The sequence below is a fragment of the Piliocolobus tephrosceles genome, chromosome 11 (genome assembly GCF_002776525.5).
Source record: "Piliocolobus tephrosceles isolate RC106 chromosome 11, ASM277652v3, whole genome shotgun sequence".
Lineage (NCBI taxonomy): Eukaryota > Metazoa > Chordata > Mammalia > Primates > Cercopithecidae > Piliocolobus > Piliocolobus tephrosceles.
The window spans coordinates 102,903,419-102,916,153 of record NC_045444.1 but is presented as its reverse complement, the minus strand read 5'-3'; the positions used below and the strand labels follow the sequence as shown (position 1 = coordinate 102,916,153).

The 12,735-nt window shown below is 44.3% G+C and overlaps 1 protein-coding gene across 6 annotated transcripts in view; it reads right to left on the bottom strand.

The window, feature by feature from the left end:
• SMARCAL1 (SWI/SNF related, matrix associated, actin dependent regulator of chromatin, subfamily a like 1) overlaps positions 1 to 12,735 on the bottom strand; it is a 73,924-nt gene that overhangs the window by 42,066 nt on the left and 19,123 nt on the right. For 5 of the 6 annotated variants that reach the window (XR_002733357.2, XM_023220646.2, XM_023220638.2 and 2 more), the window contains exons 8-10: positions 11,300 to 11,450; positions 8,669 to 8,827; positions 5,382 to 5,447 (exon numbers count right to left, since the gene is read on the bottom strand). Coding sequence is in view for 5 of the 6 variants with exons in the window: in XM_023220646.2 (XP_023076414.2) it covers positions 5,382 to 5,447; positions 8,669 to 8,827; positions 11,300 to 11,450 (376 nt within the window). In the remaining variant the exon portion in view is untranslated. The remainder of the gene's footprint in view (positions 1 to 5,381; positions 5,448 to 8,668; positions 8,828 to 11,299; positions 11,451 to 12,735) is intronic. The other variant, XM_023220642.2, reaches the window with a different exon arrangement.

The following is a 12,735-nucleotide window of genomic DNA, read 5'->3' as shown; positions in this document are numbered from 1 at the left end:
CCCCCAAAACAAACCAGGACAAACCAAGAAAACAGCATAATTATGGCCACTGCTGACTAGAGGCTGCCCTAGGCACTGGCAGAAGGCCACCTACCACTCAGTGATACTTTATACATGGCCTCTGAATCTCTGGTCAGGTCCGCTTATTTCACATAAACGGTTCCCTCTAGGTTCTAGCCTATGTTCTAAAAGACGCAAAGTTCTAGTCACAAATCTGAATAGTACTAACCTTAACTAAACTAATTTGCTATGATAACCATAATGCCTTCAAGCTAAATGAGTATTACTGCTCTAACATAAATGAAATTATAATGCCACATATAAGGCAGTTCTTGGGTAAGAACAGACAGAATGAAGACAGTGACTGCATGTACATTGGTCCAAAAATACCAAAATATTATAATGAGAATACATCGAATGGTATAATTACAGCTGATAAAAGTTATGCCATTCCAAGCTTTTTTCTTTTCTTTCTTTTCTTTTCTTTTCTTTCTTTTTTTTTTTTTTTTTTTTGAGACAGAGTATCACTCTGTCACCCAGGCTGGAGTGCAGTGACATGATCTCGGCTCACTGCAACCTCTACCTCCCAGGTTCGAGTGACCCTCCTGCCTCAGTCTCCCATATAGCTGGGATTACAGGTGCACACCACCATTCCCAGCTAATTTTGTAGAGATGGGTTTTACCATTTTGGCCAGGCCGTTCTCAAACTCTTAACCTCAAGTGATCTGCCCACCTCAGCTTCCGAAAGTGGTGGGATTATAGACATGAGCCACTGTGCCTGGCCTAAGGTAGATTTTTTTTACTCTGGAAAAGACAGTCTATTTTACCATAGGTTTCAAACTCTAATAATTTCCTTTTTAAGTCTGATTATGTAATGAAAGTGAGGAAATAAATGAGAATGATTGGACCCCGGGGGACTTCTATAGCCTCATCACACTAGGGGAGAAAACAGCATCTGCCAGCTAACACTGCTCTCCCCTCTGGCCTGATAGGCAAAAAGTCATCTCAGACACAGAGGGATTGCATTTTCTACTCTCCACTTCTCTATCATATGAAAAAATGGTCATTGCAATATTGCATGTAATAGCTGCAATTTGGTTACAAATCCATCAAAAGAGAACAGATGATACATATTATGATAAATTTATCCAATAGAATGCTATTTGCAAGAATGCGGTAGAAGTCATTTGGAACCATATGGAATGATTTTCAAGATACATTATTAAGGGGATAAAGACAAGTGTAAAACAATGGTGGTAAAACACTCTAAGGAGGCAGAAAGGAAACACACACATTCGTACTTCCATAGATGCAGGCTGTTTTATGGAAGCAAACCTAAAAACTGGTAACTATAGCTGCCTTTGGGGAAAGAGATGGGGACTAGGGATCCAGAGGGGTTGAAAGACTTACTTTTCACTGTCCATCCTTTTGTATCATTTGAATTTTTTTTTTGAGACACAGTCTCGCTCTGATGCCCAGGCTGGAGTGTAGTGGTGCGATCTCGGCTCAGGGTAACCTCCACCTCCCAGGTTCAAGTGATTCTCCCGCCTTAGCCTCCTGAGTAGCTGGGATTACAGGCAGGTGCCAGCATGCCTGGCTCATTTTTGCATTTTTGGTAAAGATGGGGTTTCGCCATTTTGGCCAGGCTGATCTCAAACTCCTGACCTCAGGTGATCCTCCTGCTACAGACCTCCCCAAGTGTTAGGATTACAGGCATGAGCCACTGCGCCTGGCGCCATTTGAATTTATCATCTATTTAAACTACTTAATTACAAAGGAAAAAGAAAAAAGCCTTATACATTTTAGCTACTATCTCATCTAGCCAATCAACAGAGATATAAAAAGTACTCTCTACTTACAGAAAAAGAGAAACAGCTGCTTATTAGGACAGAATGGTAGGATTCTGGCAGCCTTTCCCTTTAAAAAATTTTTAATTTTGTTATTATACTAGTTTAACGATAAAAGCCAGTGTAAACAAAAGACAACTAAACTAAACCAAAAAACCCCCCCACACCCCTCACTGTTCAAAAGAGTGCCGATAATCCTGAGGGCTGGAGTCATGCGGGAAAAAAAAGCCTCTGATTGAAGACTGAATGGGAGTGAAGACTGTTATGCCTGGCCAGACTGGACTTCAGAGGCCTCCCCCAAAAAGGTCAAATGCAAACTGACCTGGCAATTCTGATTGTAGGAATTTGTCCTAATAGGATAAATATGCAAGGTACATGCAGATGATGTTCACTTGCAGAATTATTTATAACAGCAAAAATGGAAAACAACCACATATCTGACACTGAGGATTAAATTATGGGATGTGTCTCTACTATGTAAATGCTCCATAGTTATTGAAAAATGATGATTTTGCCCAATAATTGACACGCCGGAAAAATAAGCTGTTAACAGTGGCTTTTTCTGTTGCAGGGATTAAAGGTAATTTTAACTTTGTTCTTTTTAGCTTCTATCATGTCTGCTTTCATATATTTATATATAAAAATAGATCTACCTCATTTAGGATTAGTAGCCACAGCAAACAGTGCTGTGGGGGACGAAAAACATCACATTTCCCAGGGGATGGTGACACCAGTTTCTTACAATCTAACACGTCCTCTCTCTGCTGACTCAAAGGCCACATTTTCTAGACATGATCTGGCCCTGCTATCCAACAAACTGTATGATTTAATCTTAACACCTCATTATGCCTATTTGCTGAAAATATGCTCGTAATATTAATTATCAGAATATAGTTCTAAGAGATGTTCACATTAGAGGAACAATCAAGTGGCATTAAATTAGGTCCTTATGCGGCTTTTCAAAGACATACTTTACTTTCTCCCAACTACCTTATTATTCCAAAAACATTTAGATTCATCTCCTTGTTTAGATTGGTGGTTCTCCATGGGGTTGGGAAGGGCAAGGTGGGTAGAGAGCGATTTGTCCTCCCCCAGAGGACATTCGGTAGCATCTGGAGACAATTTTGGTTGTCATGACTGGGGAGGAACTGCTGGCATCTAGTGGGTAGAGGCCACGGATGCTGCTAAACATCCTAAAATGCACAGGACAGCCCCCAACAACAGAGTCACCAGCCCAAAATGTCAACAGTGCCAAGGCTGAGACTCCAATCTAGATGAAAATACAATAGACAGAGATGAAAGGTTCGGTTAACAGAATAGCACAGAATGCTCCATCCCATTCCTTCACCCAGTCCTGCCACAGTCCAGCATTACATGAAGTCAATGTTGCAGAAGAGCGTGGCCTCAAGACACCTTCATACACACAGGCCATGTTCATGGGGCTTATTTTAAAATATTAATTCAACCAAGTTCTACAGCAAATGCAGAGTAGTACATATTAGTTAGCAGTTTAAAGATTTCTTTTAAACCTGTCACTTTGAAACATCCTCACGATATTAAAGAGGTATATGCTGCTTCCAAACGTCTGGATGAGAAGCACACATTTCAGAAACCACTATCTGGCTCAGCTTGCCCAGCTAGGCAATGACTACATTAACAAGTGGTTGCTAAGAAGCTTTCACATTATATCTTTAATGATAGAATCTATCTATTGTGCAATTTCTTTTGTCTAAACAATCAGGAGTAAAGATTTAATTTGGTTATGGCTGAAATACTGAAACCATAATACCAAAGCCTATTTTTTTTCCTACGGAAAGCATATTAAAGCCTCCCAAAAGAAAGGTCACCAACCTAGGAAAAACATTTTATTTAAGTGTGTCCATCAATGGCTCTCAGCATATAAATATTTATAGGTATTACTGGCAGAGAATCAAGGTTTTTTTTTTTTTTTTTGAGACAAGAGTCTTGCTCTGTCACCCAGGCTGGAGTTCAGTGGCGCAATCTCGGCTCACTGCAACCTCCACCTCTCAGGTTCAAGCAATTCTCCTGCCTCAGCTTCCTGAGTAGCTGGGATTACAGGTGTGCACCACCATGCCTGGCTCATTATTCTATTTTTAGTACAGATAGGATTTCATCTTGTTGCTCAGACTGGTCTCAAACTCCTGGCCTCAAGTGACCCACCTGCCTCGGCCTCCCAAAGTGCTGAGATTACAGGCGTGAGCCACCACCCCAGCAAAACCAAGCTTTTTCAGTAAAAGACTTTTATTCTTAGGTTTGGCACATGACATGACCCTGCCTTGGAAGATGTGTCATATTCCGTTATTCCTAAACACATGGAAACTTGAAATGAGTGGACACTTACATGTGTTTTGTGAGGAACTGGTAAGATTAATGCTCAAATGCTAAGCTTCATTAACATTTAGCGTATTTGTTTTCCCTAGTTTAGGTAAAAGTTAAAGCTTCTTTTAATCAATAAAAAGCTATAGTTTTAAAATGCTGATACAACACAAAGGTTGCTTTGAGCACAAGAAAAACACACACTTTGGTTAGCTCAGTCGAAACAAACCAAAGTGGATACCTCCAAAGTCATCTGTGATAAATTTCTAACTTGTTAGGAGAGAAAAGGCTACTTTTCTAATTGTACTTCCCCTTCTCTCTTCCAATAATAGGAAAAAAATCACCCTCCCCCGAAATGGAAGGAAATTTGGAGGCCTACCCTCTGTTGAGATGGGGGACCAAGAAACCAAACACAGACAGAAGAGAGAGACAGATGAAACACAGAGCCTGTACTGCACATCAGAACATGCTTAGATAAAGACTAGAATCTGCATCACATACCCACACCTGCCTGCTGTGAAGCCAGAACTCACACCCACCAAAGCACTCAGAGATGAGTTTAGGCCACCACAGGGAGGAATGTGGATGGCTGCCCCTTCTGTCAACCAAAGAGGCTCAGAGTAGCCACAGAAAACAGTATCAACTTTTAAAGCCCATCTCGGCTTTACCAGCACATCTCACTGACCCCGCCAGCCCTTGCTCAGTTCTGTTTGTATTAGGTTGATGCAAAAGTAATTACGGTTTTTTTTTTTTTTGCCATTACTTTCATGAATACAACTCATCTTCCGTGATTTCCAGCATCTTGACAGTTTTGCCACTACAAGTGACTTAAAAGACAGGCATTTTTTTCTAAGCTATTTGGTGGACAAGTTGCTAGAGGCTCTCCCTTGTCTAAGCAGGAAGCCAAAGGAGGATTCTGGAGTCCAGTGCCCACCCAGCCTCAAAGTCTTGACCTTCGAGAGACAAAGGCAGTACTACTGACTACCAGTACTGATTACTAGTTCCTTAGCAGGATGTTAGGAAGAAAGATGAAATTGGTACCACAGCCCTAAGTAGAGAGAGATATCCTAAGTCAACACCAAGTCATGACCATGGCCCACAGGTCTGTACCCCTGCTGGACTAGGACCACATGCAAGCCCGAGCAAAATATTACAGGATGCCAATGCTCAGTGGACTCGGTTCTCAGAAGTACTTACCTTTAGGACCGGCATAGCTGCTCGACAGCGGGCGGTCCTACTGTTTTTGAGGAAGTGAGATTCATCCTGAAAAGAAGCAACCACGTAAGTGAACAAGGTCCAATCCTGAGTGGACAGAAATAAGGGCCACTTTAGGCTTGACCCTGGCACGGCAAGTGCAAGGTGGACGCTCCCTTAGCACTTTCTCATTTAAGGAGATGGCTCAGTGGGCCTAGGTCAGGACCCAGGGTTCTGGTGGCAGCTTCTCTACTGCATTCTGAGCAAATTGCTTCATCTCTCTGGGGACAATTTTCCATCTATAAAGTGGGGTTCATGATTCCCTGCTCCACCCACCTCAGAGGCTGCTCAAAGAAACCACTAGAAGGTGGTTTGCTGCTTTGTAAGAGGCACCTCGCACCTGTGGAGCACTAGACCAAGTGCCCCATCGTGGGCCCTGCACTGATGCAAAGCTCTGGGGTGTCCAGCCCCTGCCCTCAGGGGCTCAGGGTGCAGGAAGGATGCCAGACACACTGACAAGCGATCAGGCTATATTATCAGTACCAAGGTGAGTGTAAACAAAACGCTGGGGAAACTGAGAAATGGAAAGACGACGATGTGATTCCCATCCTCAAGGAACTGCTATGTTTAGAACATGAAGTCTGATTAACCACTCTGCATTGGTGCATAATATATATATATGTTTATACATAGTTTGTTCTTCTTTATTCTTTTTTTTTCTTTTTGTTGCTTAAGCAAATATACAGTTGATCATATTTTCTAAAGCCAAATGAGTAACTAATACATGAGTATTTGAGTGGAAATTTTCTAGTTTGGTACAGTCAAATTCCTTGCTGTGTGACTGTAAACAACTACCTCTCTGTAGTGCCAATTTTGCTATTTGTAAAATGGGTACCATAGTTCCTTATGTATTAGGTTCCTGTGAGTCTTAAATGAGCGAACACATGTAAAGTCCTTAGCACAGCCCTGCCACTCAGTAAGCACTCAATGGTATCAGCCTTCCTATAGCTGGGATACCAGTGAGATCCCAACTGTGTCCTTAAAGATGATCTATAAGAAATTCCATTTCAGCTATCACGAGCAAAAAGGGCCACAAAAGCACAATAGAGGGGAGTGTGAAATAACCTTCAAAATGTCAAGACAGTATCTTGTCCAGAAAGCTGGAGTGCTATAGTCATATGCCTTTCTGATGATAAGCCCTCATTACAGTCAAGAAAAAGGTATTTGTGGAGAAAAAACACAGAGAGTATAGAGGATATGGAAGAGAATGGGCCCTTTCAACCAATAGGCAAAAATGTGCCAGTACTGGAACAAATCACAAAGAATGGCTGGAAACCGATGCCTCTTCTGAGAAGTGTGACACTTCAGAGCCATCACTCTGTTCTTTCCTACAACATTTCTCTGAAAGCGAGAGGACAGAGCTCTTACTTAACTGAAGAATAAACCAACAATGGTGGTAAGTGGCTTGCCAAAAAACTCATACGGCAGGTTAAGTGATGGGCCAGAAAGAGAAGAACATGAATTCTGAAAGCAGACGCAACCCAGCTTTAATCAATAACCTCCAACTCGCTAGCTTCGTGCCTATGGGCAAATTTATGTACCCACTCTCATTGCCAGTTTCATCAGCTGTGAAATGGATATTCACAAGGATAAAAGATAAAGCCTGCTCAGGGGCCACTGGGAAAATAGATGATTATTTGTCAGCAGCTAACACAAGGCAACAGTCAAGAATTGAAAGCATTATTCTTCCCACACACTCTAGAGCCATCCCCATCATCCTGGAAAACTTCTTACGTTTTCATTTCACACGTGTATGCTGACATCTTTCCTTTTCTTTTCTTTTTTTTTGAGATGGAGTCTTGCTCTGTTGCCCAGGCTGGAGTGCAGTGGCCGGATCTCAGCTCACTGCAAGCTCCGCCTCCCGGGTTTACGCCATTCTCCTGCCTCAGCCTCCCGAGTAGCTGGGACTACAGGTGCCCGCCACCTTGCCCAGCTAGTTTTTTGTATTTTTTAGTGGAGACGGGGTTTCACTGTGTTAGCCAGGATGGTCTCGATCTCCTGACCTCATGATCTGCCCGTCTCGGCCTCCCAAAGTGCTGGGATTACAGGCTTGAGCCACCGCACCCGGCAATGCTGACATCTTTTCAAAGCCACACTTGAATTTGTGCCAAACCAGAAATGACTCCCCCAAAGACTCATTACCTGTATCATTTTGCAAAACTATCAGTGCTCAAGTTTGCTTATGCTAAGAACACAGTGTGGTTCTCATGTCCAAAACATAATAAATAATAGATCCCCTGAGGTCAGTGACGGTATCTTCTCCTTCCTTTCTCTAAGCTCCCACAATATTTGTGTGAGCTACGTAAACGCACTGAGTACTGACAGAGATGGCTGGGTACCAAATCTGTCTAGAGATCCTCAGGAAGTATGTAAGGAGTTAAAAGTTGGAAAGCCTGTGTGTAATTGAAAGATACCTTGTCAAATCTGGAAGCGGGTCCAGTAAGATCTTCTTTGAAAAACAATTAGAGGCCAGGTGAGGTGGCTCACGCCTGTAATCCCAGTACTTTGGGAGGCCAAGGTGGGTGGATCACCTGAGGTCAGGAGTTCGAGACTAGCTTGGCCAACATGGTGAAATCCTGTCTGTACCAAAAATACAAAAATTAGCTGGGCATGGTGGCAGGTGCCTAAAATCCCAGCCACTCGGGGAGCTGAGGCAGGAGAATTGCTTAAACCCAGGAGGCGGAGGTTGCAGTGAGCCGAGATCGTGACACTGCACTCCAGCCTGGGTGACAAGAGTGAAACTCTGTCTCAAAAAAAAAAAAGCCCCCAAAAAACAATTAGAGTAAACAGTGCTTTTGTGGGGTGGGGGTGTATCTTCACATTGGCTGGAAGAAAACTCAATTGTTTGAGTAAAATGGCACCAGATGTGAGCACACCCCCTTGCCGTCTAGGCTGTACTCCCTAGAGCCCCAGGTAGCCTGGGGTCCACATCATGGCCTCCATCCATGACTCACGCTGGGAAAGAGACGAGCTAGAAATCCCCAGCAAAGACTAATTAAATCACAATTTCAAAAAAAGCTCCCTATGAGATTCTAGTATGTAGCCAGAGTTGAGAATGGCTATTTGAAGGGAATGAATTTCCAGTTCCCCACAAAATAAAGACAGTGATTTCTATTCTTCTAGAAACTAAATGGGGTACAAGGAGATTATAGACATGAAAGTTCTCAGAGCTTTTACAAAGAAAGTTTCCACAAAGATGAAGTACTTAAAGACTTTGCCAAGTTTCTTACAATGATGACAACTTTAAAAGGGGTTTTTAGCTGTTTTTCCAACTTGCTAAGAAGGTCAAAGCTGACAATGTTGATCAGGCCAGCTGTCAGGCGGTCCTTCCCAGTCACCACGACGTTGATGCAGTCTGGGCTCAGAGACGGTAGCCACCGAAGGAAGGCCTGTGAATGACAGGAGGGAAAGGGAAAGCTACAATGAACACCCAGCACAGCAGCTGTTGGTTGTGACAGCAGCAGTCTCATGCCCATGAACAGCCATCACCTCTACCTTCCTGTCACCCACCTGCACCCCTTCACTTGCCACTGACAGAACACTCCTTGTTTTGTTTTTTTTTTAAGAGTTGGGGGAGCTGGGCGCAGTCACTCATGCCTGTAGTCCCAGCACTTGGGGAGGCCGAGGAGGGCGGATCACCTGAGATCAGGAGTTTGAGACCAGTCTGACCAACATGGAGAAACCCTGTCTCTACTAAAAATACAAAATTAGCCAGGCATGGTGGTGCATGCCTGTAATTCCAGCTACTTGGGAGGCTGAGGCAGGAGAATCGCTTGAACCCGGGAGGCGGAGGTTGTGGTGACCCAAGATCGCACCATTGTACTCCAGCCTGGGCAACAAGAGCGAAACTTCGGGTCTCAAAAGAGTTGTGTTGGTCTCACTTTGTTGACCAGGCTGGAGTACAGTAGCACCATCACAGCTTACTGCAGCCTCAAACTCCTAGGTTCAAGTGATCCTCCCGCCTTAGCCTCCCAAGTTGCTGGGACTACAGGTGCACACCACGATTGGCTAATTTCTTTCTTCTTTTTTTTAAAGAGATGGGTCTCAGTATGTTGCTCAGACTGGTCTTGAATTACTGGCCTCAAGCGTCCTCCTGCCTCAGCTTCCCAAGTTGCTGAGACTACAGCCGTGAACCACCATGCCTGGCTATCTCCCTGCCTGTCAACAGGCACTTGATGGTGTCTGGGTTTCATCTCTATGATCTCTAACTAGATGGTAAGTTTCTGCAGGGAAAGAATACGACTCTTTTTAAGAGGAATTTTATGAAGGACTTAGCAGAGCCTGGTACACTGAAGGCAAATCATAAACATTTATTGATGATGATGAAACTATTTATGTCAATATTCCTACAAATCCACCTTCTCTCTCTGGTAATCTGAGCATCTCTAGCCAAACCCACCCAGGCATCTGGGTGCTCACCTGCACCACCTGGGCTGACATTGTTCAATACAAGGAGGACTGGCCTTTTCTCTAACCTCAGGCTGGTCACCATATGGCTGACTCTTCCTAAAATTTCTGAGGGTGCTGTGGGAACCTAACACACACAAAATATGTACTTAAGATTACTTTCTACAGGCACTGGCAGAATTCATATCACAAGACTTGGGAGGCCAAGACAGAAGGATCACTGACCTCAGAAGTTCAAGACCAGCCTGGGCAACATAATGAGAATAATGAGACTCTGTCTCATTAAAAAAAAACCAAAAAAAGAAAAATTAAAATAAAAAAAAAGAATTCAGATCACTGAGACAGAAAAAAAACGAGGTGCACATTTTTTAGTTTTTCCTTTTTTTTTCTTCTTTTTTTTTTTTTTTGCCATCTCTTCGGTCAGAACGTCTGGGCCTTGGGCTGACCGGCAGCAGGAGGAGCTGCCTCCTCTGCATGAGAGGCTCATGGAGGCCTCAGGAAGAAGCCCCAGGCTGACGTCAGTGGCATAAAGCTAGAAAAAGCTGTGGACGACGGACTAGGTCTTTCTTCTTCACTAAGTTTGTTCACGGACTTTTTATTCATTTCACAAAACCACTGATTCCTGGATTTACAGTAGAAAGAGCTCAAGGGTGAGTGATACAGTGTTCTTGCCAGGCTCTGCATCCATGAAGTTACCTGGCAGACAGTGAGCATCCCACTCACTCCCCGCTCTACAGAGTGCGAAATCCCTGAGTTGGGAAGTCAGGAGATGCCACATCAAGATCCGGCAGGGCTCCTCATTAACAGGAAGCATGGAGCTTAACCTCTGAGATTCCGTTTTCTCATCTATAAATAGGGTTACTATCTATTGTACCTACTGCACAGGACTGTCATGGGATTGAGGAAAATATAGGAGGTAAAAATATTTTAAAAGTTAAGTGTGGGCCGGACACAGTGGCTCACGCCTGTAATCCCAGCACTTTGGGAGGCCAAGACAGGTGGATCACTTGAACCCAGGAGTTCGGGTACCAGCCTGGGCAACGTGGCAAAACCTCATCTTTACAAAAAGTACAAAAACTAGCCAGTCTCATAATCCAGTTTCAAAATAAATAAAAATTTTCAAAACCAATAAACAAGAAAAATAAAACTAAGTGTGGTATAGATGAAAACTATTATGAGCAGGGCACAGAGGTCCCAGAAGTGCCTGCTGACAGATGAACACAAGTCTCTAAGCCGGTTTCTCCTCGGCTTTTTTCCCTCAAGGTGTAACCTGATTCTAATCCAGAAAACCCCCAGCCTGCCCTCAGGTGGCATCTCATCTCTCTTCCTGCCTTTGCCTTTACTTGAGACAGGATCCTTAAAGATCCCTAGGCCCTGTCCGCAAACCATTATTTTATGACTCTAACACTGAAGAAAACCTTCTCTGTGAAAACTGCAATTTGAAGAGCATTAACCTGCTCCCAAGTGAAGCGCACGGAGGATGGCACCACCACCAGGAGAGGCCACTCCTTCCGGTAAAAGGCTGCGATGCAGATGGCTTGGATGGTCTTCCCCAGGCCCATGTCGTCAGCGAGCAGCAGGCGGCCTCCTTTGGCTATGGCAAAACTGAAGGCAGACAAGGTGAGGACGGCATGTTTCCTGGGGCACGAGTTCATCTGCCCTCACGTCCGGTGGGTCAGCACTGCCAGGTGAAGGCCACCGCACTGGCCAGCCCAGGCCCAGCCCACCACCAGACTTGCTCTCCAGAAGGGAAGGAACATGGGCCAAATAGGGAGCAGAATAAAAAAGAGAGAGAGAGAAAGTCCCAAAAGGAAAAATGTGGAATGTGGTTGAAAGGTAGGGAGAAGATCTGGAAGATGATTAGGTTGTGGAGGCCAAGGAAGGAAGTTTCCAGTGAGGAGTCACCTCAGCCCACTGTAGGCAGGGCCCAAGGGACGTACATGGTAGGAGGGTGATGGGAGTCCAGGACTAGCACTGAGGAGGGCAGGCTTACTCACTCCAGAGTCTGCCTTGAAAGGAAGGAAAGGGTCAGGCGCGGTGGCTCATGCCTGTAATCCCGGCACTTTGAGAGGCCGAGGTGGGCGGATCACCTGAGGTCAGGAGTTTGACACCAGCCTGACCAACATGGTGAAACGCCATCTCTACAGGCACATGCCTGTAATCCCAGCTACTCGGGAGGCTGAGGGAGGAGAATTGCTTGAACCTGGGAGGCAGAGATTTCAGTGAGCCAAGATTGCACCATTGTACTCCAGCCTGGACAACAAAAGCAAAACTCCATCTCAAAAAAAAAAAAAAAAAAAGAAAGAAAGAAAGGAAGGAAAGAAGGGTTGGTGGGGTGAAAAGAAGGCTTTCTGAAGATCGGAGAGCATTCAGTATGCATAAAGGCAGAGAAAGGGGCTGGCAAAGACAGAAGATGCTGATAACGAGAAGAGAGGTAGAGAAAAGGATCAGAGGAAGGGTGCTTGTCCAAAAGGGAGCACCGACCTCAGCATCGAGTTTTTCATTATGGCAGCCTCCAGGACCCTAAAGCCCGTAAGTGCAGCATCCCTTGCTAATAGTTTATGAATAAAGGTGTATTCCACTATTTCGGAGCCAGATGGGCTGGGGTTGGAGTCCCAATTCCATCACTCAGCAGCTGTATACCTTCATGCACATGATTTAACCTCCAGCCTCAGCCCCCTCAGCAGTAAGAAGGGAGTAATAACAGTACCTATCTCATGGAGCTGTGGGAGGGTTAATAAAGCTAATACTGAAAACAGTGCTTGGAAACATCATAAGCGTTAAGGAAGTGCTTCTATCATAACTACTATTCCACAAAAAGAAAAAGAATCAAAACACAAACAGTAAAAATGACTTGCTCGTGTCGCATGATGAAACAGTGAAAAAAGCT